Source organism: Canis lupus, chromosome 23 (assembly GCF_003254725.2).
Source record: "Canis lupus dingo isolate Sandy chromosome 23, ASM325472v2, whole genome shotgun sequence".
In the NCBI taxonomy this organism is placed as follows: Eukaryota; Metazoa; Chordata; class Mammalia; order Carnivora; family Canidae; genus Canis; species Canis lupus.
The window spans coordinates 11717660-11745312 of NC_064265.1; the positions used below are offsets into that span (position 1 = coordinate 11717660).

Genomic DNA, 27653 nt, shown 5'->3' on the forward strand with positions numbered 1-27653 from the left:
CTTTGTGGCTGCACTGCTGGATGGGACGGGCAGAGTTGGCTAGAGTAGTTGACCCAATAGCCTTCCACCATCATAGAGTGGCAGGCTGAAGCCTCTATGAACCCTATGATGCTCTTGGTAATTGAAAAAGGATTATCTCTTGGCCAACAGCATGGCCACAGCTCTGGCTTAAGAGGACCCAGCAAAAGGGTGTGTAGATGCTTCAGTTGGTTAAGTGTCCAATTCTTGATTTCAGCTAGGGTTGTGATCTCAGGATTGTGGGATCAAACCGTGTGTTGGCTCCACCTTGGGCATGGAGCCTGCTTGTGAGATTCTCTCTCTCTCTGCCCCTGCCCCCTGCTTTCCTTTCCTCCCAACTTACACGATCTCTCTCAAAAAAAAAAAAAAAAAAAAAAAAAGAAAGAAAGAAAGAAAAAAAAGAAGAAAAATAAAAAAGGAGGACGCAGCAAATGAGGGCATCCGTTATCCTGTCCTCAGAGCACAAGTCTGGACTTTTTAGGTTATAGGGATAAAAAACTCAACTGACTCAAGCAATAAAGAAAGACATTGATTCATGTTGCTGGAAACAGGCCTACTTTCAGGCATGGCTGTATCCAGGGACTCAGATGATGTCAAGAGGACCCAGTTTTTCTCCATCTCTTGCTTCAGCCTTTACCTGTGTGGCTTTCGTTGTAGTGTTCCACAACAACACAAGAAGTAGCAAGATGGTGGCAGTAGTTCTAACCCCTGCACCCTTTGAGGTTTCCAATCTAGTGGGAAAGACAAAATCTACCTGTCTAATTGCTTAATCCAAAGTCCCAGAAATGAGCCTGCTGGATATGAGCACCCTGACTTGGGCCATGTGCCAGGCACTAGGGCCAGGAATGCTCTGATGGACTCAAGTCTGATCACATGGTGATCTCTTAGAGGATGGTTTATCAGAAGGAGGTGGTTACGCAGGTAGGGATGAGGACATGGCACCAGAGGAAGGTAAAGGATGGTAGAAAGCAGCAACAAGAGATGTTTACTACCATCCACCCTGTGTTGAGGGGGCAGGGAGAGAGGAGTGGGCAGGAGACACAGGTGAGCCTGGGAAGGTGCCAGAAAGTAGCCGTGTTGCCGGAGGGCAACAGGGCTGGGAAGGCACTTTGGGGGGAAGCATGCCCCAGAAAAGCAAGGTAGATCAATGGTGAGACACAAGCCATCCCCAGATCCTTCTTCCAGAGGCGACCTCTGGGGTCCTTTGGCCACCTCTTTTTCCATGCCTGAGCAGCACAGGCCAACCACAGATCACTTAGGACAGAGCATCTTGAGTGTTTCGGTCTGAGTAATGCTTTTTGGCAAGACGGGAAACATGTGACCCCAGAAAGGGACCACAGGACGTTTCCTTCAAGTCTCATGTATTTTCTTTTAAACAGTTATACAAATGACCATATCCTGCTCCATAAGAGATCTGTTACTTTCCATAAGCCAAGTTTTTTTTTTTTAAGATTTTATTTATTTATTCATGAGACACAGAGAGAGAGAGAGAGGGCAGAGACACAGGCAGAGGGAGAACAGGCTCCATGCAGGGAGCCCAATATGAAACTCGATCCCGGGTCTCCAGGGTCACGCCCTGGGCCGAAGGTGGCACTAAACTGCTGAGCCACCCAGGCTGCCCCCATATGCCAAGTTTTAAATGACTTACCAGCTCACATCTTTACCCCCATTGGCTGATAAAGTTAATGGCTCAAGATGGACTCTAGGTTCACTGTAGGGCTTCTAGGCCCTGACACATGGGCAAGTGAGGTCTGAGTGCTGGGGAGTCTGAGAGGCATCCTGGACAACGAGGCCTTCCCCTGTACCTGGGCCAGGCCAGCTGTGGTGCTTAACGGCATATTTTTGTAAAGTGAGACATTGATGACCTTTGTGACAATGAGGCTGCACCAAGACCTCCACAAGGAGTGACAGTGTTGAGTGGAAGGGGACTCAGCTATGCAGCCTCCTGAGCATGGAGTTGTCAATTTCTGCTTGGACCCCCTTCCTCTCTAGCAATCGAGAGCTCCCTGGCACCTGGGATGCTTATCCCTCTGTGGGGTCACCTTACTTAGAACAATGGTTAAAGTCACACCCTTGGTACCAGGCCAGAAGGAAGGAAACACTTTCCTCCCTAGCCCCACTGCAACAAGACTTTGAGTCAGAAGGGGAGGTGCTTAAGGCCCATTTGAGGCAGGACCTTGTCCCAGGGCAGGAGGGACAGGTTGGACGAGACATTGTAAGTCTCTGATTCTGGAGCTGCCTTGCCGAACTTTCTCCAACAGCCCTGTTGGGGACTGTGGCATTCTCTTCCCTGAGCAGAGAGGAAGAAACTGATATGTGGTTGCCCAGGGGTGGTAGCCACTTCCCCAAAGCCAAAGAGAACCGCAGAAGTTCCTACCAGCTCAGTGATTCCTCCATGGAGGCCTTCACCTGCCCTGCTCACCCAGTGGTTCCAAAGACCTGTGTTTTTCTGCCTGTCCCTGGGCAGCCATCACCCCTAGTCAATGTTGGCCCCAATGCCAATGTCCACCCACCCCCCACACCAGAACGCAGGTCCAGTTCCATCCCTGATCCCTAGCCAGGGTGCAGGAAAGGGGAGGCAAGAGGCTTAGGCTCTCCCATCCTTTCTCCCCACCTCCCAGGGGGCAGAGGAGGTGTGGTGGGATGGCAAGCTATGCTAGAGGGGCCTCTCTTACTTCCTGAAACCTCGCCTCCTTCATTAGATCTGATATGACTTGAATAGCTCAGAAGAAGGCAGATGAGGTCTGGGCAAGGAGGGCCAGTGTCCCCCTCCCAGCCTGGTGACCCAGGAGACTGGGTACAGGCTCCCAGAACAGGGACAGATGCTCAAAGATGCAGCCAGCCTCCTGGATTCCTCCCAGGCCTACCTCCAGGGACCAGCGCCCCAGAACCATAACCACCAGCGGGGCCCCACTCATCCACGGAGACTGAGGCATGGACCAAGGACTCCCAACCTCAGGTGCAGGGTGGCAGAGTCCAGAGGGCCAGCTCTGGACCCTACGGAGAGGCCCTCGAACCTTTGTCCAGAGCGGTTCCATAACGCCACCCACAGAAAGACACAGCTGTTACAGCTATGGTATTGGTGCTACCAGGAAGCCCTCAAGGGGGACAGGACCCGGCTGTGGGGACAGTGGATAAGAGTTCTGGGTCCGATCCAGGTCAGGATCGGGTTTTAGTCTGCAGCTGGGATTGGGGTTCCATCTGGAACTTGAGTCAGTCAAAAGGCTAGGCCTTGTTGGTCTCACGCTTCTGGGGTCTGTGGATGAGAGGTAGACTGCTGATGAGGATGAAGAATGATGGGGCCCCTCCCTGTCTCTGTCCCCCAGGGCGGCCAGGCGACCAACCTGCAGTGGGAGGAGGAATGTTACCATCTGCGGATGATTGAGGAGCAGCACAAGAAGTGCCTGGAGGAGGCACAGCTGGAGAATAACACAGCAGGTGAGGCCCCGCAGGAAGAGAAGGCCGCAGACCCCCAGGGAGCCCTGCTTCTCATCACATCGTGAGCCCAGATCCAGGCACACTTCTCCCACGCGTGTCAGGTGGGGATGGCACCACGGAGCTGCTGGGGGCGAGGAGAGGATGCTGGGAGAGGCTGGGGGACCTGATGGAGGCAGGAAGTCCCAGCAGGCCTGATCCTATCACCTGCCCCAGGCCTGGGAGCTCCCTGCTGTTAGCCAAGGAGGATACACTAAGTTGGGGGTGCGGAGGCCCTGCTCCTTCCTCCCAATCCAGAGATGCCACCACACACACACACTGGCTCCTGGGCACACACATTTCCCTCCCCAACCCAACCCACCTTCAGCAGGCCAGATGAACCATCAGCTCATTTATTGTCCAGCTGATGAGACGAGTCACCATCAAACTTAGAGGCTGAGCAGCTGGGGGCCCTGCTCGTGGTCCTGAGGGGGTGTGGGAGAGCTCCAGCCTGGTGGTGTAAAGGAAGATGCCGGGGTGGGAGGCACCCTCGGGCTGAGGAGCCCTCCCATCAGATGATGGACAGCACTCTCTACTCTCCACTTCTCCACCCTGGGTGCCCCACACTTGGCATAGCCCCCCAGGAAAGGAATGGGAGGAATTACAGAGACCTTCCTTTGAAAAGTACCCTTGAGCCAGATTCTGAAGGGCAGGCAGGACATGGGGTAGCAGAGAGGCTGGGAAGGTGGGAGGTGCCCAGGCAGACCGCCCATGGGGAGCAGGGTTGCGTTTGGAGCCCCAGGCTCACTGAGGTGTAGAAGGGCCGTAGCAGCTGGGTGGCTGTGCCTGCTCTGGGCCTCCTTACCAGGTCACCTCCCCGAGGCCAAACTGGAAGTTATGTAACAGCCTTGCTCAGGAGTAGGGAACATCTTTACATCTCCCAGGCTCCCCAGTCTCCTGTCACCTCCCTGAGGCTGACAGTTATGCAACCCCTCCTGGATCCCTCCTTCTTGGCCCTGGTGCCCAGAATCTCTGCCTCCCGCACCACAAGTGAGTAAGTGTATTCTCACAGATGGCCTTTACCTCCCCCAACTCTTGAGGGAGGACAGGCCCCTGTCTCCCAGGGCCTTAAGACCAAGACCTGAGTGAGGGATGGCCAGACCACCTACTGCTTATGCACCCCACCCACCCCACCCTCCAGGGCAGGGAGGCAGGAGCCACTGCAGACCAGCCTCAGCAGACCCCAACAGTAGGATCTGGGACTGCAGGCAGCTCAGAGAGGCCCAGACCCCAGAATTTAGGCCCCACTGCAGTGCCTCCTAGGGCCCGAGGGCAAGCCACCCTCGTGATCCCAGTGAGGTCACTGCTGGCACAGGGCACCTGTTGGGTGCCAACATCCTGTCACCAGGAAGACGGCCTGGGATCCACAGGAGGGCAAATATGAGTCTGTGGGCAGTGAGTCGGCCTGTGACCTTGTGTGGGGCTCTGTGCGTGTTCGTGCATATCCAGATGTGTGGACGTGTGCTCTTGGCCCGTGTCTGTCTGGAACTGCCTGTGCCTCTGGGATCCGTAAGGCTCCATGTCTGACTCTGAGCATCGTCGTGTGTCAGGGGCATGTGTCTCTGTAAGCCTGGATACGTCTGGATATGTGGCTCTGTGTGCTGGTTTGCGTATACGTGTGTGTGTATACGTGTGAACCCCTGTGGTATGGCCACTCCCGTCTATGCATGTGTGTCTATGAGTTGCATGTGTCTCTCCGCATCTTTGTTTGTGTTCTCTAGTCTTTCCCTGTCCAAGTGAGCATATGTGTATGTGTATTTGTGTGTATGTCTGTGGTTCTTTGTGTCTGGGGGGGTGCATGTCTGTATGTCTGTCAGTGCATGCAGGTCCACAAAATGGCACAGCAGAAGCCCCCACTCTGCCTCACCACTTCCCACCCCTGTCTCCAGGCTCTCTTTCTTGTTGAGGTGGCAGTCCCCAGTGGGCACACACAGCCAGGTGGGGCCCTGCATCTCTGTGGGCCTGGGTGGCCTCTCTGGGACCTGCACACAGCGAATACTCCCAAGGCCCAACTCAGGACAACAGACTCTCCAGATCACTAGCATTTTCGCGTCCTCTCATTCCCTTCTCAACTTCCTGAACCTGCTGCCTCCTGCAGGAAGCCTCCCTGACCACAAGCCCTCAGTGGCCTTTCTTCCCTGGCTCCCCTGCCATGTCTGCTGGCCCATGCCCCAGCAAGGTTCACGACCCTGTCCTGGTGGTGTTGAGATTCTGTGAGGCCAAGTGCAGCCCCCTGAAGGGCAGTGTCCAGTCTCCCTCTCCCCGTGCAGCTTCTAGCAAAGCTGAGCTCAGGGCCAGGGACCCGGCCCCGAATCTGCTCTCTAGCCATGCTGCAGAGAGATCCAGAGAGCTCAAAGTCTGGCGAGGACCCAGACACAATAACTGGCCTACAAAACAAGGTGTGCCCAGCATCGTTAGAGAGCTAAACAGAATCCAGCCAAGCAAAATTCCCCCAAGAAATTGGCATCGAGCCCTTCAGAACAGGAGGAGTGCAAGAGGTTTGCTGGAGAGGGAGTGTATGTATGAATGTGTGAACCTGCTGCACCACTCACCAGTGATGTGACCTTGGGGTAGTTACCTAATTGCTCCATGCCTCAGTAACTCATCTGTAAAATGGGAGGGTTAAATAAGTTATTTATTCAAAGAGGGTAGAACAGTGCCTCCCACATACAAAGGCTATGTAAGTATTTGCTGATATTATTAAAAGGGTCTTGAATGGCTAGCAGGATTTTCCTGGCCTGATGGACCCCTCCACGACCCCCAGAGAGGCTGGCACAGGAGTGGAGGAGGGACTGGGAGCCAGAGAAGCCTCAAGACAGAGTGGACAGCAGTGGCTGGGGCCCCCAAGGAAGGGAGACTATGCCTGGCCAGGCCCTGCAGACCTAGGTGCTCTCAGCCCTGAGCCCCTGGTCCACCTGGCTACTGCAACCCCAGAAGGTATCCCCTCCCCACTGCCAAGCCCAATTCAGTGCTCAGAGTCCCAAGGCTCTTCCCCAAGTGGGAACATCCTTTCATCTCCTCTTCCCAGGCCCCCTTTTTGAGAACTTATGAACCTTCGGACTGGGTTGGGCTGGGCAGGGCCCAGCTGGCACTGGCTTTGGCTCAGGGGTTGGGTTTCCTGAGAAAAATGTATGAGACTGGCAGGGTGGAAAAGAAACAATTAAATCTCCCCCAGGGAAGGGGATCCAGAGGAGTCCTAGTCCCTCAGGGGCCCCCAGGCCCTGAACTGGCAAAATCATACATCCGCCAATTAAAGCAGACCCCTCGGGACCCCACCGTGCAGCCTTCACTAGCCAGCCCTTGGGGCTAATAGGTACATGGTGGAAAACACCGCCTGGAGGACAGAGTTTTCTCTGTACTCACCTCCTAAACATCACCGCCCCACAGCACAAGTCACCATTTGACTGAGTTGGGGGCTATGGGTTGCTTTTTAATTTTCTGAAGATTCCTCCAGAACTAGCTGAGTCCCAATACACCCATTACCCCCATCAAACCCTACACCTCCTTTTATAACAAATATTTTCTAATGTCTCCTGTACTACTAAGTGAAATTCAGGACAAGTGCATTCATTTTTTTAAAAATGAAGTTCTGGTTGTAAAAGAAAAATAAAAAGGAAAGTGATTTATAATAAGATACTATGTATACATATTCAGGCATGATCACACTAACAGATAAGACCTAGTCTGAAGGTTGTAAATTCTGGAAGGCGACAGATAGGTTGATCTATACCGTGGTTGCTTCCCTGACTCAGATTCACAGCCAGCATTGCTGTGAGTGCTTTTGATTTTTCAAAACCTTGAACAACCCTTAATAATACTCAACATCCAATGAAGCACAGTCTTCCTTCCCTTTACTCAGTTGCATTTCTGGAAAATGCCACACATGTTAAACCTGTACAGTAAGTGCCTTATGTTTATATGCAAAATAGAGTAAGAGTCTAGGCTGTGGTCATTACAAAAGATTCTCCCCTACACAAATGCCCAGTGGCTCATTTGAAAGTCTTACAGAGTACTACAGAATTCATTATTGTGCTGCACCTTGCAGGATGTCTGCCTGGCCTCCCTGGCACCTGCCCATCAAATGCTGGGTGAGACCCTCAATCTATCTGCGGCAGGAAAATACCCCCCCCCCCCCCCCCCCCCGCCGCCACTGTTGAGAACACTCTCAGGGAGAGCTCCATCCCTCACTGAGGACCATGGAGCTGTAGTTGCGCCTCCTCCTCCCCGCTGCCTGTCAGGAGAGGCCCTTTACAGCCTGGGCAGGGTGGTCCCACCGCCTCTCAGACTGGAGATCCCTCTAGGTGGGACCCTCAAGGAGGAAGAGGAATGGGTGCCTATGGGCTCAAGCCCCAAAGCTGGAGGAACCTGGCAGAACCTGGTGACCATACTGACCTATGTGTTCTCCCCCTTCACCCCTCAGGCTGTAGCAAGATGTGGGACAACCTCACCTGCTGGCCAGCCACCCCTCCAGGCCAGGTGGTCGTCTTGGCCTGCCCCCTTATCTTTAACTTCTTTTCACCAATTCGAGGTAAGAGCCCTGGGTTGAGACAAAGGAGCTGAGGCAGCAAACCAAGGTGGTGCCAGCTGGAGTGGGTACTTACCTGTCCAGGAAGTGAGAAGGCGAAGGACAGTGGTCAAAGGGGCTCGAGCAGTCAGTGGGGGGCTTCCTGGAAGAGGATGTGCTGGCACTAAATCTTTGAAGGATTCTCGGGATTTCATTAGCTCTTCACATAAAAGATAAGCACTTGGGAAGGGCTCACTAAATATTTGTTCAGCGATTGATAACTGATTGACTGGCAGATGCCTGACTATGTTAAGGCTCCCGTGTTCCCGTTATCCTGGACTGGTCATGACTGCCTTGCACTGCCTCGAGCCAATGACCTTTTGGGGTTTGCTTACACACCATGTCACGTTCTGCTTCAATGAATGTTCTCATAGAAGGCAGAAAGGAAAAGGAGGAGCCTCTTTAGGAATTGGGTTTCTTGTTATCGACTAACTAAGGAAACTTCCAGCATATATCCAGCCATTCTTTCATTCAGCGAATGTTTATTAAACATCTACTAGGATGACAGGCACGGGCTAGACAAACACAGGGGAGCGTGAAAACAGCCGTGCTATCTGCCTGCAGGGACCTAATGCTCCGGTTGAAGACATTTAGCACGAAAACCAAACACATGTCGTAGATAGTAAGGAGTGCTGGGAGGGAGAAGGGGTGAGGCACAACACTAAAACAGGTGTCCACGGATGGCCGGCTTGCCGAGGGGAGGGACAGGCGGCAGAGACCATGCTGGCCCCAGGGACTGAGGGCTTGAACTTTTTCCTGAATTCACTGAGAAACCACTGGGGGCATTAAGCCAGGGACTGACACAGTTCAATTTAGGTTTAGGTTTTTAACTGATAATTTCAAATTTCCATGAAAAGAAAGGATTCTGGGGGTGCGATGGGAAGCCCTAATCACAAGGCAGGTGCAAGGTGGTAATGGTTTGGATTTAGAGCATGACAGAGGAGCCTAGTGGGAAACTTGCCTATGAAGGGGGTAGGGGGCTCGTGGCAGAGAGGGAGGGATCCAGCATATCCCCCCCTCGGGTCTAGGTTTGATGAGCTGGAAGACTCATCAAAGACTAAGGGAGGAGCAGGTCTAGACTGGGTTGGACCTGAGGGAGGAGCAAGTCTAGAGGGGAGAGGATTAAGAGGAGCTGAACCGAGATAAGAATTCAGAGGCCCAGCAGAAAGACTCTTGGGTATCTCTTACTCCAGGTGGCCTTTCCCTCTCTGAACCTGTTTCTCTGTAAAATGGGGACAGGAGGTGGGCCACAGAGACTCTATGGAGCAGGCTGGTTTTGCCCCCCAGTGCTCAGTGTAGTGACCCCTCTCCAGTGAGGGAGAGATGTCGGTGCCCTCCTAAGGGGTCTGAGAGCAGTCAGAGATGTGCTGGATCTCAGGCCGGCTCCCACCTAGCCCCGCTCTCCAGGGGATCCCGGCACCTGGGCAGGTAGGCGATGAACTCTTCCAGCAGCTCTCACGTGTCCAATCAGCAGAGCCTGGCAACCAGCCTTCTCTCGGATCCCTGGAAGTGCCTGCTACTCGTGTTCCTCCCTGACACTCTGCTAATTGCATTCCTCCTGACGGCTTTTCCTTCTGTCCCTGCTGGAATTGTCAAGGCAGCCCTTTCACTTAAGAACCTGGATGGCAGCCCACCATCTGGCTAACCCCGAGGCTGCCAGCCTCACAGGGGCCCACATGGTGCCTTTGTGCAGATGAGAAAAAGGCAGCCCTTCCTCAGGCAGAGTCAGCCTCTCTCACCAGGACCCACCTAATGACAAGTTGGATATGAGGTAGATTGCAGCTCCCACCATTTATAAGCCAGATGCCCTTGTGCAGTGAACAACCTGCATGGCTGTACTTGGTGGCCTTAGCCTCTGAAAATGATGGACAAAAATAGAAGAGTAGGTTAGGAGAAAATGTAAGGGAAAGAGGGTATGTTTTCCTGGGAAGAAGGTGTAAACTGGTGACCTTGAGCTCCAAAGAGGGAGGTTTGTGAGTAAGGCAGGTGTAGCGTCAGGATAATGCCAACCCCAACTCTTGCCTCTTTGGGTAACAGGACTGGAGAAAGAATGTCCTCCCTGGAAGGGCTGGAAGGGATGTAGTTCTACAGGGAAAGCTGAAGACACCCAAAGAGGACAAAGAGCATTTGACAGAAGTCCTCTCCCAGAGCCGGGGGACGGGTGCTGGCCAGGCGAGGGACTGCTCATCCAGGCACCAAAGTGTCCGTTGGAGCCTAGTCTTTTGAGGCATGGTCTGCGTGTCTTTCATCTGTGGTGTTTTTACCTTTAAATATTTGAAAAGACATTTTTTTTTTTTTTTTTTAAGAGTGAAAACTAGGATGGCTGTTTTGGGAGGAACATGAGACTGGGAGATTGTGGGGTTAAAGGGCCTAGCCTTTCCCTCCCGCCCTCCATATTCCCACAAAAGCTGTGCTAGTTCCTAGGCCCAGGCTGGAGAGAGACTTTGGACTGCTTCTTGTGGTCTCACGGTGGCCACCCTTGAGATGTTCTCAAGAACATTTCCCTTTGAGACCTGGACCACAGTCCTAGTGTTCTTCGGAAAGACCACCCAGCCCTGAAGATGACCCACTATCTGCTACCCTCCCCCAATATCTGGGGCAGCCAGGGTTCCAGAGATCAGGGTGCCCCTTCAGCTACCCTGGAAGCCCAGAAAGATGTGGAGTCAGGCTAACCCGGGTCTGTATCCCAAGCCTGCTGCTTCCTTCCTGTGTGACCATAGACAAGTCACCCAACCTCTCTCAGCCTTGGCATCCCCCTCTTTTAGTGGAACAATCATGACTCCTAATGGCTAGCTTGAACACAGTAACATCTGCTGCCCCCTGCCCCTGCAGAAGGCATGTAAAACAGCTGTGTGGATGCTGAGGGGTCACCTAATTCATGATGGTACCAGGTGCCTGCTATGTCATGGGCCTGGCCTCACCAAGCCCTGGTTCTTCTGGCGAGTGGAGAGCTCAAAATGTGAGGCATTCATGTCCCAGCCTCAAAGTTGGCTGATTTGGCCTTTTTCTACTTGCCCCAGGCTGGTGAGGGAAGTCCACACAAGAATCGGATCCTGGGAGGGGCCCACGGTGAGCTCCTTAGATCTGGGGCTGAGGCAGGCTGAGGCTTACTGAGGGCTTGGTCAAAGCCTACCCAGCTCAGGGGGCAGTGGGGGGAGCTAGGGGGCTGAGTGAGGACTTCTCTTGCAGTGGGAGCCTCTTGTAGCATGAGACTGGGAGACTGTGTGGTTAAAGGCCCTAGCGTTTCCCTCTCACCCTCCAAATTCCCCTCAACACACAAAAGCTGTGCTGGTTCCCAGGCCAGTATACACAGGAGGCCTTCTTCGAAAGGGTTGCCAAGTCAGGAAGCCCTCCTGCTTGCTCCAGGACCTTGCAGTGGAAAGAGACCCAGGCCCAGCTACCCTTCCCTGGCTGTCCCCCTGACCCCTTAGCTGTCCCTCAATTCCTCGGCCATCAAGTAGGGTGCTAAGAACCTCTTTTCAATGGTAGCCAGGAGGATTTCCAGAAATAGCAGACAGCGAATCACCAGGTCCGGTGAATTCCAAGCCAAGTTTAGAAATATTAAATGCACATACATTTAATAGCTCTCAGGACAGCTTGACCCCTCTTACAGCTCTGCACCTGGACCCCCGAAACAAGTCCTCAGGTCCCCCCAGTGCAGACAGGGCCAAGGTTACCTGGGAAGGCTCTGGGGATCACACCTGCCGTAGCCACATCTCTCCATGTGGCCTTGGCCCCTCAGAGCCTGGCTTCTCAAGTATGAAGTGGGATTCCCTTCCGCACCAGAGGGTTGAGGGGATCCAGTAAGATCCTGGACCTCGAGCGCTCTGGACGGGATCGACATGCAAAGGCTCTCCAAACTTGTCATGGTGATGGAGGTGATGATGGCAATGGCACTGCTGCTGGTGCTTGTGACAGTGACAATGCCAGACATGGTGACAACAGTGGTTGTGGTGACCGTGATGGCGCTGGTGGTGGTGATGCTGGTCACAATGATGATACTGGTGCTGGTGGTGACAGTGATGCTGGTGGCAGTGCTCACGTGATGGTGGGATGATGGTGACACCAGTGACAATATGGCTGTGGTGCTGGTAAGGAAGGCGCTGCAGGGCAGGGCAGAGACCTTAGGACCCATCTTTCTCTGCAATTCCTCATCCCCTCACCTCATCTTCTTCACTACTGTGCTCTCCCTCTTCCTCCAACCCTTTACCTCCTCCTCTTGCCCTCGTCTCTCCTGCTCCTTACATCCCCTTCCTTCTCCTCCCCTGTCTGCCTCCCTCCCACCCCAGCAAGCCAGCTTTCTCCTGGACTCGGACCCAGGCACCTCTCTAGTGAGTCCTGGGGTAGAGGGAAGGGGATCTTCTCTGCCTCCCTGATTTTCTCCTCCACCCCTTCCCTGGGCTAGAGAGTGGGCAGCCCTCATGTCACATGCCCCCTTAGCCATCTTGTCCCTTTCCTACAGCTTTGGGCCTCCAAGGACAGTGGAAGCTGCCACTGCCCCGGAGCCCCAGGCTCAGCGAAGTTCAGCCCCAAATCCTGCCGCGCTGTGCTCCTTGATCCCCCTCACACATGCCTTTGCCTGGGTGGGTTCCTGCCAGGACTCCCTGCTTCTCCATTTATGAGGATTTCAGACCCACACCCTTATCAGGTGTCCCCCTACCCCACTCCCTGCCTCACCTGTGGTGCCTCTCCAGCAGCACATCTGAGCCACACCAGACGTGGGGGGAAAGCAGGCCCGTCGGCCCAGGCAGGCTGACCCAGGAGGAGCCGCTTGGCCCAGCCAGAGGGCTGCTGTCTGTACCCACAGGACAATGAAACCATCTGTCACCCCAGTGACCCCTGTGACCTTATGACAAGGGTGAACATTTAGCTCATGACAAGGGTCCTGCGAGTCATTCTGTGCCAAGAATCCAGGCTGTGACGAGGATCTCTTTATTATTTGTCTTGCGCCAGGGGTCAGTTTCAGATATTACAAGGGGCAGGGCTGAGCCCAAGAAGGCCTGCTCTGACTGTAGCTCATGTTGGAGGGGCCCCTGGCAGCCCTGGGGAGAGTTTCCCCACCTCGTGATGCCCTGGGTCTAGTGCAGGGTGGCTGGAGCCTGATGCAGCCGGGGTTGGCAGGGATGAGGTGAGCTTAGAGACAACCGGGCCGTGCCTACCCTGCGGACTCACCCTGCCCCCAGCCTCAACCTCTCTCCTCTCCACTCCTGCCCTCCACCCAGGCCGCAACGTGAGCCGGAGCTGCACCAACGAGGGCTGGACGCACTTGGAGCCTGGCCCCTACCCCTTTGCCTGTGGCCTGGATGACAAGACATCAGATGTGGACCAGGTGGGCCTCAGTGCACCCCTGCCGCCCCCAGGGTGCCTCCGCCTGTGAGGCTCCTTCCACTTTCTCAGTAAGAAGTAAGGTTGCTGTCTGTGTGAAAGCCAGGACTCACAGGGTCTGCCCTCCCCCAAACCTCCTCCCTTACCAGACTGGTACTTCCAGTGGCTCATCCCCCTGTCTCTCCCTGGCTGGGAACAGGAAGAGGGCTTTTATCAGGATGACACAGAGCAGCAGAAGCTAAAGCAGCATTCCCCGGCTGGGCCACCCTGGGAGCCTTGCTCCATCTCTGGAGGTGGCAGGGCAGGCAGGTATCATCTTCCCGACTCAGGCAGAGGGAAACTGAGGGGCCGATACCCAGCCGCCAGTCAGGGACAGGAACAGGGACAGGACCGTGGTCCTCAGTCCCAGGACAGGGTTATGTGCCAGAGCAGGTGAAGCTGTATGGCTGTGGGCCCAGGAGCCAGGTAGGGATGCTGATAGGAAGGTAGAGCCTAAGTGGAGTCCTCAGCTAGGAACCCCTCATCGCTTTGGTGTTGGGACACAGGTGTATATGTGTGTCCATCTGCTATGACCTCTGTCCCACCCCAGACACTCTTCTCAGAGCTTTCACTCCTCCCATGAGAGCAACTTCCTCAGAGGCCTTCAGAGCCCATCAGGTCGTCAGGCAGGATCTAAATCCCCTAAATCCCACATGACCACTAGCCTGTACTCTGGCAGGGGTAGGACGTGGAGAGCAAGAAGGGACTTGCCCAGTGACTGAGGCTCTGCACGTGTGTCCATAGGGAGGGCCCTGGGAGGCGCCCAGCAAGAATCCCTTGGATTCCAAAATAGTCCTGCCAGCCCCTGAAAGGCCAGATCACCCTCATCCAGCTGACCACTGCCTCCGAGAGCCCATGATGGGCAGTTATCCCCAGTGTCTTCTTTGCTGTTCTAATTCCCTCTCTTGCTGCACAGGGAAAGGGCCTCATACGGAGTCTGAAGGGCTAGAGTGTTGGGCCGCGAGGGTGCTGCGCCCTGGGCCTCTTCATCTGCTAAGGCAGGGACGGGAGGCCGGGTGGGGGGGCACCTGCCCCTGCCAGCATTCCCTGGATGCGGCCACCCCATCCCCACCTAAGACTTCCCCCTCCCCCCTGTAGCAGCAGCAGTCAATGTTCTACAGCTCTGTGAAGACCGGCTACACCATCGGCTACAGCCTGTCCCTCGCCACCCTTCTGGTTGCCACGTCCATCTTGAGCCTGTTCAGGTGAGGTCTAGCCCCAGCAACAAGCCTTAAAGCAGACCCAGCCAGGTCACTCCTATGCTCCATCGAGCCCAGCCCGGCCCAGTCGTGCTCCGGCCCCCTCCCCTGACACCCCCCTCCCACCCAGGCAGCACACAGTCCCTGCCCCTGTTCCCCTGCCAGGCCAGCCTTCCCCAGGAGACACCAGGCTGCTCAGAGTGTCCCACCTGTCTTGGCCGAGTCCCCATGGATGGTGCTGCGCCTGGGGACAGGGCACCAGGGGGAGGGGCTGGCCCTGGAGGCTGAGGCATCGGGAGGCCAGGCTGCCCTGGGCTGGGGTGCCTGGGGGGGGACCTGCCCTCCAGCGGAGCCCCTGGACGGTGTGGTGGGGGTGGGGCTCCAAGGCCCCTGCAACTCCCCAGCACTGCCCACCTTGCACAGGAAGCTCCACTGCACGCGGAATTACATCCACATGCACCTCTTCATATCCTTCATCCTGAGGGCCGCCTCTGTCTTCATCAAAGACTTGACCCTCTTCAACAGCGAGGAGCTGGACTATTGCACGAAGGGCTCGGTGAGAACCCTGCCCGGGCCCACCTCGCTCGCCCTCTGCACCTTGTCACACCTGAATCCCTCTTCTCCCACTCCTCCCTCTTTCCTCTCTCCTCCTTCCTCTTCTCTCTCTCTCTCCAAGGATGGCCAAAGCCCTATCTGATCCCTTCTGCAGCTCCTTGATACCCACTCCCCTCCCAGCAACAGGACATGGTGCTCAGCTCCCCCAGGTGCTTGCAGACCTGCCCGTGCCTGGGACAGATGCCTCTCCTTGGCAGGAAATGCAACATTTTGTAGCCAGAGTCCACAGCACCCCCCCACCCACCCACCATCCTGCCACTATCGCTAACTTCCCGAGTGAACTTTGGGAACTCCCCGCCTAGGTTTCCCCATCTTGCAAGGACTTCCAAGCTTCCTTCCTACTCCCCTACCCCTGACCCCCCCCATCACCACCACCACCTGGAGCAAGTCCAAATACACACAGTCCTTCTCTTCCCTTCTTCCCCTGCCATCAGTCCTGTTCTGGACCTTCCTCGGGAAGAGTAGTTAAGAGAGTGTCTAAGGAATTCATTGCCCATCACTAAGGGGTCCATCTCCAATGATCGTGAGCTTTGGACCCCTTCTCCAAGTGCTCAAGACCAGCCCTGGCTCCTACCCATTCATGAGGGACCTCAGAAGCAGTGAATTATTTCAGGGATCAGCAATACCTTCTCCCCAGAAAATGAACCTATGACGGTGGAATCTCAGGGATCTTGACAAGAGGGAGAGAAAACCCAGGATGGCCACTCTAGCCAATCCCAGAGCTCCTCAGAGGATCCCACCCAGGAGCTGGGGCCTCTGAGCCACAGAGCCTAGAAGCCAGGAAGCTCCTGCACTCTTGTTAAGACTAATTGTGGAGACTGGCTTCCTGGTTCATTAGCAGCTATCTGAAGCTTTTCTAAGGCAAGAAGCACAGATAATTGTCCTGTTAAAGAGATGAGCTATTCTAGTTGTAAAGCAAGTGGGGGAGGACAGGGGACACAGGCCTGCCTGTAGCTGGAAGGACTGGTGTGCCACCTGAGGAAGGATTTTGCAGCCCAAGGGAGAGGAAAGCAAGCTGCCCGCTGAGGATGTCTTAAAGCCAAGGACACAGGAAGGAAGGTTGGGAACCTGTGCTCCCGGGAGCAGTGGAATCCAGAGGGCTTCCTGGAGGGGGATGGCTTTAAGCTCTGGCTCACAGGTATTTGGGCTTGATCTGAAGTGGAAGATTGTTTCTGGGAGAGGACAGAGGGCCCAGAAGACCTTCCAGTGGTGCCAGGTGGGCCACCCTAATTGCCCTACTCAGGGATCCCCCTGACTCTTGCCCTCGCCTGCCTGAAGAACCCAGTCTCCCACCAGCCCCTCTGCCTCTAGGAGGAATGACCATCCCTTCCCTCTCCATTTCTACTTCCTCTTCCTCTGCCTCTTCCCTGTCCCCACCTGTCCTCAGCACCTCCATCAGAGCCCCACTCCACAGCCCACAGCTCTATACCTTTAGGCAACTCTTGCAAACTGAAGCAAGAATTCTCCCTCATACCTCTTCCAGCTGCCTTCAATCCTAATTGAAATAAGGTGAATGAGTAAGTTGGGGAGGGGTTAGTGAATGGGTAGGTAGATGGCTGAGTAAACAGGTGCATGGATGACTGTGTAGGTGGAAGGATAGATGGGCAAAGCAAGAAAAATTGGATAGATGATGGGTAGAGGAGGGGGGTGAGTAGATAGGTGGATGGATGAGTGGATGGATAGCTGGTTAGGTGGACGGATGCTAGTGGATGTCTAGTAGGTGGATAGGTAGAAGATGGAGAGATAGATGGGTGAGTGCATGGATGGATTGATAGATGGGAAGATGAATACATGATCAGTGGACGTGTGGATGGTGGATGGACAGATGGGTGAGCTGGTAGTGGGTATCTAGTGCATAAATAAGTGGATAGGTGGGTGGGTGGATAGAAAGAGAGAAGGCAAATGAATAGATGATAAACTGACGGATGATGGATAATTAAAATTGCAAGCTTATCCCAAAATATCAGATGATCTAAAATCAAGGATAATGGGAAAACCACCAGGTACCTTTCTAAGGGGACAATGCAAAAACATCAAAGAGATTAAACTGGCCGTGCTGCACCTGTGTTTGTTGGCCCAAATAGACCATGGGCAGACAGGGAGCCCTGCTAGCCCCAGTCAGCCCCTTCTCTGTCCTCCGCCTGCAGGTGAGCTGTAAGGCAGCCATGGTCTTTTTCCAGTACTGTGTGATGGCCAACTTCTTCTGGCTGCTGGTGGAGGGCCTCTACCTGCACACACTGCTTGCCGTCTCCTTCTTCTCTGAGCGGAAGTACTTCTGGGGGTACATACTCATCGGCTGGGGTATGGTACCAGGGAGGGCTTCCAGGCTGGGGACAGAAGGGGCAAGGCCAGGGAGCCCACTAGAGGGTGGGTGCCGACCCTGCCTGCACACTTAACTATCCCTGGGCTGCAGGCCCTGCCAGGCTCTCCGTGGAGGGTTGACAAAAGTCCCCCAAATGTCTGACCCCAGGGCAGGCGCCCTCAGGCTGTAGTTGCTCCTAGGGCCCATCTGTGGGACAGGTTCTCTGAGCCCCTATTTCCCCTCCAGCCCTTGAAACACAGGGCCACTGCCAGTCTGTAAAATGTCTCCATCAAAATTAGAAAAAGTTTCTCCCTTTAGGTGGACACAGCCCCTCAGGCATAGAGCTCCACCCCCTCACTGGATGGAGCATCTTTGCACAATGAACAATCTATGCCATCACAGGTGGCAGCCCTGGCAACCCACCCTCTTCTCCCTTTATCTCTGGTTCTTTTTCCTAAATCTCTCTCTTGTGCCCTCTCCTCTCTTTCTCTCTCCTTCGGCCCTGACAGGGGTGCCCAGCACATTCACCATGGTGTGGACCATCATCATGATCCGTTTTGAAGATTATGGGTGAGCTGTCACCACACCCCTTCCCTCTGGCTGCCATCACTCAGGGCAGATCCCCTGGGTGGGATGAGGGGGACCTGGGAGTAACAGACTCTGGACCTGTAGTTTCTAAAGGGTTCTGGGGCAGAGCTGAGGGAGGGCCTCTGACTCGGGCTGAGGACAACTGCTCTCATTCTCCCCCATCATGCTCTGTTCAGATGCTGGGACACCATCAACTCCTCATTGTGGTGGATCATAAAGGCCCCCATCCTCACCTCCATCTTGGTAAGACCTCTTCCTACCACATAGAGATGGGGAAACTGAGGCCCAGATTGGGTAGTCAGCTTACTTCAGGCCACAGGAAATTCACATCAGGGTTAGAAATGAAACACAGGCTTCCCACTGCCTATGCAGAATTTTTTAAAAGATTTTATTTATTCATGAAAGACACAGAGAGAGAGAGGCAGAGACATAGGCAGAGGGAGAAGCAGACTCCCTGTGGGGAGCCCGATGCAGGATTCAATCCCAGGACCCCGGGATCATGCCCTGAGCTGAAGGCAGATGCTCAACCACTGAGCATCCAGGTGCCCCTGCCTATGCAGGATTATCCCCAGTCCTTTTCCCATCAGTTCTTCTTCTAGGGTCAAGAAAATGGATTGGAAGGCCCAGTCTTTAAGATGTGAAGTAGAGTTCCCACATAGCCTGCCCAAAGAATGAGAAACTAGGGAAAAGATAAGATGGACAGGCAACAGGGTCCTGGGGGAAAAAATAGTCCAGGGAGCTGGACAACCAGGCCTCCTCCCCTTTCTGACCATCAATCTTGACCTCATTCACCAGGTGAACTTTATCCTATTTATTCGCATCATCCGAATCCTAGTTCAGAAACTTCGGTCCCCAAATGTTGGGAAGAGTGACAGCAGCCCATACTCGTGAGTAAGCCCTGGGACCTCCCCATGTCTCTGTCCCCAGTCTTCAAATCTGCTCACATTTCCTTAAAGTTCTCTGGGAACTTTGGTGACTCCAGAGTCACCAAAAAGCCACCCTGCTCTTGCCCACCTCCACCTCCATGACCTGGCTCAGCCCTCAAGTGTCCCCTTCCCCAGCCCCACCGTCACCAGTCTCATGAGCCCCAGACCTGCTTATCCTGTGGTCACTTACCTAAGCAAATGATCTGACCCAGGTATGCATCTGCCACCAAGCCACGGAGCTGGAGAAGACAACAGATAACCTGTGCTTTATTCACACCACGTGCCCAGTCCCTGGCATGTGTCCAGCGCAGAAACGGGACACAGTAAATGCACAGTAGATGCATGCCCTGGGGGAGCCCCCAGCTGAACAATGGGGTAGCCACATTCTGGATGCAGTAGCCCCCAGTAATAGTCTACCTGCAGAGGACGTGCAGTAGGCATGTGTCAAGGGGTTTCCACACATCATCTTATGTCATCTACACAGTCCCCTCTAAGCTGCTCCCATTTTACAGGTGAGGAACTAGACACACACTTCCTCTTCTTCAAGGGTCTGGGAGCACATCACCATGGCAGGGGAGGGCACGGCATCCACGGGACTGTGGTCATGCTGCTTACTTAGGTGTGAGGGCTGTCCTCTGCTCTTGGGAGGACTGGAGGAACAGGAAGGGTTCCATGAGAATGACAGAGCTTGAAGACCGAAGGAAAGAGATAGGGTGGCTGTGGGGAGATGAATAGGGGTCTGCCTGCCTACAGATGGGAATAGGAGATTGCTTATCAGTACTCCAGAGACCAGACAACCCGGGGGCTTCCCATAAGGCCCTTCCAGTCCTGAGCTTCTGGACCATTCCTGGCTTGGCTTCTCTTTGGGGAGTCTTGTGCTGTGGTTCTAAGATTCTTGGCTAGAATGTCACGAGCTGCTGGATTTAGGATTCTATTCTGGAATCCTGTGATTCTCTCTGCTGAGACTAAGGCTCACGTTCCTGGTGTGACGGCATTCTCCCCCGCTGGGTGCGTAGGAGGAGCTTCCCTTCCAGTCTGAGAACAGGAAGGCACCGCAGGGGTCTGTAGTCTGCCAGGGGGCAGCATTTCGGGCCTGTGCATCCTCATCCTCAACTTTGCCTGCGGGGCCCTGTGTTGCCCAGTGTACCACTGCTCCAAAGGACTTGGATCGGAGGCAAAGAGCTGGTCAACACCAGGGCCCCGTGGGTGAGACAGAAACTGAACAGCTGTCCGCAGGCAGAGGGTGGGGGGAATAGGAGATGGAGCTCCCTGCTGAGGGGCTGTTAGCTCCCACTCTCCACCTCCCCATAAGCCTTCAATATAAAGAAAGCCTCCATCTGTCAGCCTGGACTAGGTTTGTGGCCAGAGATGGGTGGGCAGTGCTCAAGATCTTGGCACGGCTGGGAACCAGGTCCAAGAAGAAGGAGCAAGAGGGGCAAGGCCAGCATCTCTGCCCGCAGTCTGCTGTGGGACCTGAGGCCCAGGACTAATGTTCCCTGGATTGACTGCCAAAGAAGAAGAGAGATAAAGACCAAGACCCCTGCCCCTCAGCCCTCTCCCAGCCAGGGAACCATGGGTTCACACTGCATGGACCAGTTCTGAGGTCAGGTGGCTGGGAGGCCTACACCAGGATGACCCCTGCTCCACAGGAGAGGGATGAGTCATTTAGAATGAATATTAACCCTACCAAGCACACAAGGCTGGTGAAGGAGGCGCTGGTCCTTCAGGGGAGGCTGGGAGTGTGTGTATTGGCGTGGGGAGGCTGGGAGAGAGAGAAGCAATTGCAGAAAATGTGCTAACTCCTAGAGAAGTGGACAGCTGAGAAGCCAAAGACAGCTGTGCTAAACCATGCACAAACTTGAGCGCTCAGCATCCTCCCAAGTGGCCTGGGGCATATGTGGTCACCCCAATTACAAAGACTTCTTTCCCAAATGGCCTCATCCCCAGTAGAAAATTGGTCTCTCCTAGATGCACTGTACTTTATAGCACCTAAAGCACTTCTGAGCTTACAGTTGGGCCGCATTTCTGTAATTTGATCATGTTGAGCATACATAAAGATTAGGGAAACTGAGACCAGGAGAGGAGAAACCAGGATCTCCTGTTGGCTGAGAACATCTCTCCCTTTGCTGCCACCGAGCCTGAAATACTAGTCTCATCCTCAGAGTTCAGTACTGGCCTCCTTTATAGTCTCTCCTCCAGAAGGGTGAGAATAGAGTGTCCTCCGTCAAGCTTTCCTCCAGGCTAGGAGAGCTGAGGGGCATGAGGGCATAGGCACTGCAGATACGGAACGGGAACAGAGGCGCACATAGTATTTCCAGGAGCCAGCAGCCCACCCTCACACATCCCGGTCATTGTCGCTATCTCCTGTACCCACTGTCTGCCCCTCCCCTGTCCCCAGGAGGCTGGCCAAGTCCACCCTTCTGCTGATCCCCCTGTTTGGAGTACACTACATCATGTTCGCCTTCTTTCCCAGCAACTTTAAAGCTGAGGTGAAAATGGTCTTTGAGCTCATCGTGGGGTCTTTCCAGGTATGAACTCTCAACCGAAGGCTGTGGTCTTCTCTGGGCTTTAAGGGAAGTTAACCTGGGGCCTTGGCCCCATGCCAGTGGCTTCCATTTTTTTCACCGTAATACATACTGATTAAGTACCTACTGTATGCTTAGCTCTTTGATTAACCAGGGGAACACAGGGGGGCCAGGGCCAGGGGTGGTACAGGGCTAGGGGCTCTCGGAGTCCATCCACCTCACCTCTCCTGCTCCTTTCTTCTGCAGGGTTTTGTGGTGGCCATCCTCTACTGCTTCCTCAATGGCGAGGTAAGCCCCTCCCAGACCTTGGGGACCAGGCAATAGCACTCTGGTTGGCCCAGGGTCTGGAAACACTTATGGGATATGGGAGCAAGGATGGATTAAATCTTGCTACTCCAAGTGTGGTCAGACCAGAAAATAGGTGATGGCACACACTTAGCACCTGGTTAAAAATGCTGTTTTAAGCCCCACTCATGCCCCCCAGGACTGGCTGACTTAGCATCTGCATTTTAAAACAGTCAGACACATACACACCTGGGATTCTGGTGCACCTCAGTTTGTTAAGTAGCTGGGTGCAGAGAATGGAGATGGAGGGAGGGGCAGGGGTGGGCAGCCAGTGGAGCCAGTTACTGCGGAGCACTGGTTACAAAGCACAGAAATCCATCCACTCACATGAGCCCAAGTGAGCTGGTGGGCAGGGATCAGAGAAGGGGGATACAGCCGCTCCCAGGCCAGCACCCCTCTCCCTCCCTGGCCTGCATTCTCTGATCCTCTCTGCGTCCTCTCTCCTCCTCCCCCTCCAAGGCCTTGATCTGACCCCCATTCCTGTGTGGTCCCAACTGTGCGCCGGCCAAGTTGCATCCGGGTCTCTCAATGTAGACTCCCCAAGAGGATACGACTGGGTGGCTCAGCACCCTAAATCCCGAGCAGCCCGGTGGCTTCTTGGGGGCGGGCTTGACGACCCTTCCTTCCCCAGGTGCAGGCCGAGCTGCGGCGGAAGTGGCGGCGCTGGCACCTGCAGGGCATCCTGGGCTCCGACGCCAAGTACCAGCACCCCTCGGGAGGCAGCAACGGGGCCACGTGCAGCACGCAGGTGTCCATGCTGACCCGCGTCAGCCCCGGCGCGCGCCGCTCCTCCAGCTTCCAGGCCGAGGTCTCCCTGGTCTGACCGCCAGGCGCCCCGCGGCCCAGCGCGGCCCCGCCCGCGCACCACCCACCACCCCGGCGCCCCGGGACGGACGCCCGCCCGGGCGAGGTCAGCCCCAGGCGGGGTTCGGAGGCCGTGCCGACCCCAGGCCGCTGCCGGACGCCCCCGGAGAGCGCCGCCCCCGCGCTTCCCCGAGGAGAGGAGGGGGCCCGGGTGCGGGAGCCGTTGCTCTGCGCGCTGGAGCGCGGGGGCTCGAACCGGGAGATGCGCGGCGGGGCGGGTCTCGGACTCCTCCCGCGGACCCCCCCCCCCCCGCCGCCGCCTGGCTCGCGCAGGGCGCTCTCGGAGCCCACCCGGGAAGGCCGGCGCGCGTCCCGGTCCCGACGGCGGGCGTGGGAAGGCGGAGCGCGCGCTGAGGACTCGAGGCTCTTGCTCCTAAAAGTCACCGCCGCCGCCACCCCGACGGGGCCCGCAGTTCCTCCATCGCTGCCAAGTTCCTCTGGTTGAGCGTTGCCATTGAGGCGTCTCCTCCGAGACCCCCACCCGGCGTCGTCCTCTAAGCTGCCAGCCCCGCCCCGCCCCGCCCCGCCGTGGAGGAGTTTCCCGGGCTCGGGCAGGTGCGGTTCTGATAGGGGTTTAGTTTGGGGGGCACCCCTGTGTCCAACGTCCCCGCCCAGGTGGAGCGGCCGGGGTGGCCGGAGCGGCTGAGACTGCCGCCAGCCCTGCCCATGCCCGCGGGCGGTGGAGGCTCCCTTGGCTGGCCACCTGTGTGCCGGCTACTAGAACCAGGCTCAGAGATGTGCACTCGGAGCCCCTTAACCCTCACGTACCCAGTAAGGTGGGAACCCCTGGCCCTGTGTCACAGACCAGGAAACAGTGTCACAGAGCGGTACCTCACCTGTCACACAGCTAGGGTTTGATCTCCGATCCGACTGACGGGAAAGTGAAAGCTCTTAACTGCTGCATTTTATATATTTTAACAAGCTGAATCCTCTTGGTTATTTGTATCACCACTAATATTATTACCACCTTCCCTGCAACCCCATTCCCACCCGACCCACCCTGGCATGTGACTGAGGAGTCCTCTGGCCCCTACGTCATCCGGACAAGGCGCTGGTGGTCCTAGCGTCCTGTCTGCCCTGCGCCCTGCGCCCTGTGGCCACATGGCTTCCTGCCCACACCCCAGCCACAAGACCCCCTCAGTTCTGCAAACAGGCTTGTACAACAATAAATGCTGGGTTGAATTGTCTTGGTTTCCCTGGTGAGTGATGTTCCCATGTGGTCTAAAACCAGGACTGGCTTCCAACGTACAGCTGTTTTCCCTCATTCAGAGGAGGGGAGGTCACTTTAGCCAGCTGCCACTACCCCTCTGGCTTTGGATGGGAATCCTATACTCCCAAGTGAAGAGTATGCAGTTCTAAGTCTTCAACTCATGTTTCACTGAGTGGTATCCTCTGCCTTCCAGGAGTGATGAGATTATACCAGGTCCACATTGTGTCCCCTGACCCTGTAGATCCAGCCAAGAGGAGACAATTCTATTCTTGGATCAGTAAGAAACAGCTGACAGAGCTGCCTGCGATCCCAGAATGGTTAAGTGGGAGCATTTTGCAGGCCACAGTGATTCCTGCGGACAGGGAGGGGTGCATGGGGGTATGAGCTGACCATATTGACATTGTCCAGAGTTCAGCTAAGAGGAGATAGAGGACAGAACAAATATTGCCAAAATGAATGACAGGTCCAATATGACTAATGGAAAAGTTTAGACACAGAGGCAGTAGGGCGAAGTCGATGTCAGTTAGCAAGAGAGGTCTCCAAAGCCATTGGCTGACCTGACCCCTTGGCTTCCACTTCCTGCAAACTTGCAAAGAGGCTATCTCGCTATAGAAGCAGGAGAGGAATGCCACACTGGTAAAAAGAAGAAGGAGGAGAAGAAGCAGAAGCAGCAGCAGTGGCTAGAATAGACTGGCAAAGGCTCAGATTTGCTTACAAGGCTCCTTCAAAGGCTTGTCCTACTCAGCACCATCCCAGGACCCATCACCAAATGACAGCCCCCATTCAGCACACTGCAGAGGCCCGAGTCCAGGGCAGTTAGGCCAGAGTCAGAGTGACTGAACCCAGCGCAGGGGTAGCCCCAGGCACATACCCTTGGATCAGTGGCCCAAGAGGTCTGGCGGTAGCAAACTCTCCCCATCTAGATTCACATGTCATGCCCTGTGCATGGTCAGCTGTAGGACGGAGGAGGGAATGTTCCTAGCTTTGGTTTCTGGCACTGTCCGACCTGCTGGAGAGAGCATTCTTGGCACTCACCATCTCTTTCCCTGCCCCGGCCAAAAGCAGTGACCACTGATGGGGTGCTGGTGGTGGAGAGCTGGGTGGGGGCATTTGGGGCACCTGGAACTAATTCCATTCTTCCCTGAGAGTCCCACCCCTACTATTCCAAGGCACAGGGTATGAGAGGGAACATGCCGGATGGCCATGCTCCTGTTGCCCAGCTGGGCCATGTCACTCACTCTGATTTCCCTCCTCCCCTTCCCAACTCAGGACCTCTCTGAACTGAATCCAGAGACCTGGTCTACCAGTAAAGTCCAGAAGACCCAGCACTGGTCTTTTAGTCCCAATTCTGATTCAGACGTTCTCATAGACTGGTTCCCCCTCTCTGGGCCTCAGGCTTTCCACCTGGTGGTTGGGTAGCCTCAGTTCCTGGCTAAGGCAAGAGCAGCTAAGGAGGAAGGGGCTGCTCAGGGCAGCCACCTGCTCTGTCCTCTGAGCTCAAGGAAGACTCCAACTGGAGGGAGATCCCCCAGCAGACTGGGAACAAGAGACACAGTGGGGGATGAAGGCTGTGAGAGAATGAGGGAGGAGGGGAAGCAAATGGAAAGAGTTAACATATCCTAGAAGCAGGGCATTTGCAGAGGAAAGGGCAGCACCTTACTTTCCAAATCAGGGACCCCACAGGCTCCCTGAGCTAAGAGAAGGCCAGGAGGGGTCAAGCTGGACCCAGCCCATCCACCACAGTGCCTTAAATCGACCATTAGTGAGTCATGGCATCAGGGTAAGGAGAGAGCCCTGGGGAGACCAGACTTATCAGCCAGGAGAGTGGCAAGTGAAGCAAACATGGAGAGACCCAAGATATTGGGAGGACAAAAGGGAGGACATTGGTGGCATCCTGCCCTAGAGGTGGCAGTAGGGGCAGAGCTCAGTGTTGGGCGATCAGGAACAGAGAGAAGCTGAAACAGCATCTCAGGCCAGCAGAGACCATGGCCAGACATCCCAAGCTGCCTATGGAGTTGGGGTGACCATGAACAGCATCTCTCCTGCACTCCCTCTTCCCTCCAGCTCCCAGGTCTCTCTCCTGCCTCTTAGGGCACCGGCAGGAGAGCCAGTCCGGCTCATCTCTATCGCCACCTGGTGGGTACCTCAAGTACTTCACCACGGTTGGCCTTTCCGCCCCAAATGCCAGGGTGCAGGCCCCACCCCAGGAAGCCAGGTGACACAGAGGACTCTCCCCTCAGTATCATTTCAGAGTGAAATACAAGAGGGAAGAGATTGTGAGACCACAGGACTTGTGACTCCAGGGACAGCCTGGGATTAGGGAGACCAGGCCCCTGACTTTTGTGGCACACGGTGATTCCTGACTCAGTCCCAACTGTAGGGCTGGGTCTCTAGGGTACAGATTGGGCCCTAGCCCTTGAATGAGCCCTGACTCCATTCCCTGAAGGCAAAGCCCAGTTAACTCAGGTGGGTACCTCCTGGAGAGAGGAGCAAGGGGCCCTCCTACCATCCTGAGGCAGAGTCACCATCAATTCGATGGCAGAGGCCACTATGTGGACAGTACCTGCCACTCTAGCGCACAGGCTAAACAAGGAGGGCGGCCAGTGTGCCCGCTGAATGGATAGGGAGCAACATTCCAGGTGAAGAGAGGTTGTCTCTAAGGACCAAGCAGTGATCTCTAGATTCCCAGAGGGCATAATGGACACCAGGAATACCTGAATCCAAGTGAGCAGGTACCTAGGGTTGGTCCTTAGCAGCAGGAACCCAATGCAGGCTTCTTAAATGGGGCCAAGGGGATGAGGGTGCACTTGGGGCAGGCCACCCTGTCTGCTCAGAAGGGCCCCAGGGGCAAGCCAAGGGAAAGGTGGCAGTCCATCATTTGGGTGAGGGAAGAGGAAGAGGGGTTTTGGGGAGATGGTGACCTGGTTTGGGGCATGCTGAATGTAATATCTGTGGGCTATCTGGGGAAAGCCGTGAGCCTACTGAGATCAGGATCTGAAGCAACAAGGCTCAGGCAGGAGTGGGGAGACCAGGACAGCTCCCATGGGGGAGGGGCTACAGGGAGTCTGTATCTGCAGGCACCCCCATCTGGCAGCACTGGGCCCAGTGGGGTGAGGAGTCAGCATCAGCCCCTCCATTCCCACCACTTGCCCAGGGCCTGTTCCCTGAGCAATGACCCTGCCTCCCTCCAGTCTCCCCCCATGTGGGAACAGGAACTGTTCTTATCTCTCCCGAGGGAGGGGGCTGGAGCCACAGCTGGCAGTCATTAAACACCCTGATCAGGCCAGGGATGGCGGAGATATTAATAGCCGGGAGTCAATGGCCCAGGAGACACAGCCTCCCAGGGACAGGGACAGTAACCGCGGCAGGCCATGGGGATGAGGAGGGCAGGTCAGGAGACTATCCTGGCAATGCCCTAGCCTCCGCATAGGACATATGGGGTAACCAGAGTCCAGAGAAGGGAAAGGACTTGTTGGAATTGCCAGCGAGTCATTGGCAGAGTCATCCTTGAACCCAGATCTCAAAATCCCGGGGCCCTCCTTCGTCACCTGGATTGTCATAGAGGAGATTCATTGAGAGTGCTCTGCAGAAACACAAGCACACAGTCCTAGCAGGAGACACCAATTCCTTAGTCTCTTTATAAAAATCTTGGTATTTTG

The 27653-nt window shown here is 55.2% G+C and overlaps 1 protein-coding gene and 1 long non-coding RNA gene across 5 annotated transcripts in view; one reads left to right on the top strand and one right to left on the bottom strand.

Moving 5' to 3' along the window:
• Positions 1 to 23970, top strand: part of VIPR1 (vasoactive intestinal peptide receptor 1) — a 32601-nt gene extending 8631 nt beyond the window's left edge. For 2 of the 3 annotated variants that reach the window (XM_035704732.2, XM_025461176.3), the window contains exons 2-13: positions 3345 to 3456; positions 7913 to 8020; positions 13279 to 13385; positions 14519 to 14625; positions 15043 to 15175; positions 17382 to 17535; positions 18046 to 18106; positions 18301 to 18367; positions 18920 to 19011; positions 21449 to 21578; positions 21822 to 21863; positions 22552 to 23970. In XM_035704732.2, the coding sequence (XP_035560625.1) occupies positions 3396 to 3456; positions 7913 to 8020; positions 13279 to 13385; positions 14519 to 14625; positions 15043 to 15175; positions 17382 to 17535; positions 18046 to 18106; positions 18301 to 18367; positions 18920 to 19011; positions 21449 to 21578; positions 21822 to 21863; positions 22552 to 22743 (1254 nt within the window). In that variant the 5' untranslated portion in view covers positions 3345 to 3395 and the 3' untranslated portion in view covers positions 22744 to 23970. The remainder of the gene's footprint in view (positions 1 to 3344; positions 3457 to 7912; positions 8021 to 13278; positions 13386 to 14518; positions 14626 to 15042; positions 15176 to 17381; positions 17536 to 18045; positions 18107 to 18300; positions 18368 to 18919; positions 19012 to 21448; positions 21579 to 21821; positions 21864 to 22551) is intronic. The other variant, XM_049099859.1, reaches the window with a different exon arrangement.
• On the bottom strand, positions 1497 to 14403 carry LOC112668700 (uncharacterized). Of its 2 annotated transcripts, XR_004808420.2 has the most exons (8): positions 12734 to 14403; positions 11734 to 12159; positions 9806 to 9911; positions 9477 to 9639; positions 8094 to 8159; positions 6045 to 6098; positions 3815 to 3943; positions 1497 to 3362 (listed from the first exon to the last, which is right to left on the bottom strand). It is a non-coding gene; the product is annotated as an uncharacterized LOC112668700 (long non-coding RNA). The 2 variants fall into 2 exon arrangements; XR_003141810.3 differs by lacking the exon at positions 9477 to 9639.
• Positions 23971 to 27653: the final 3683 nt, after the last annotated feature.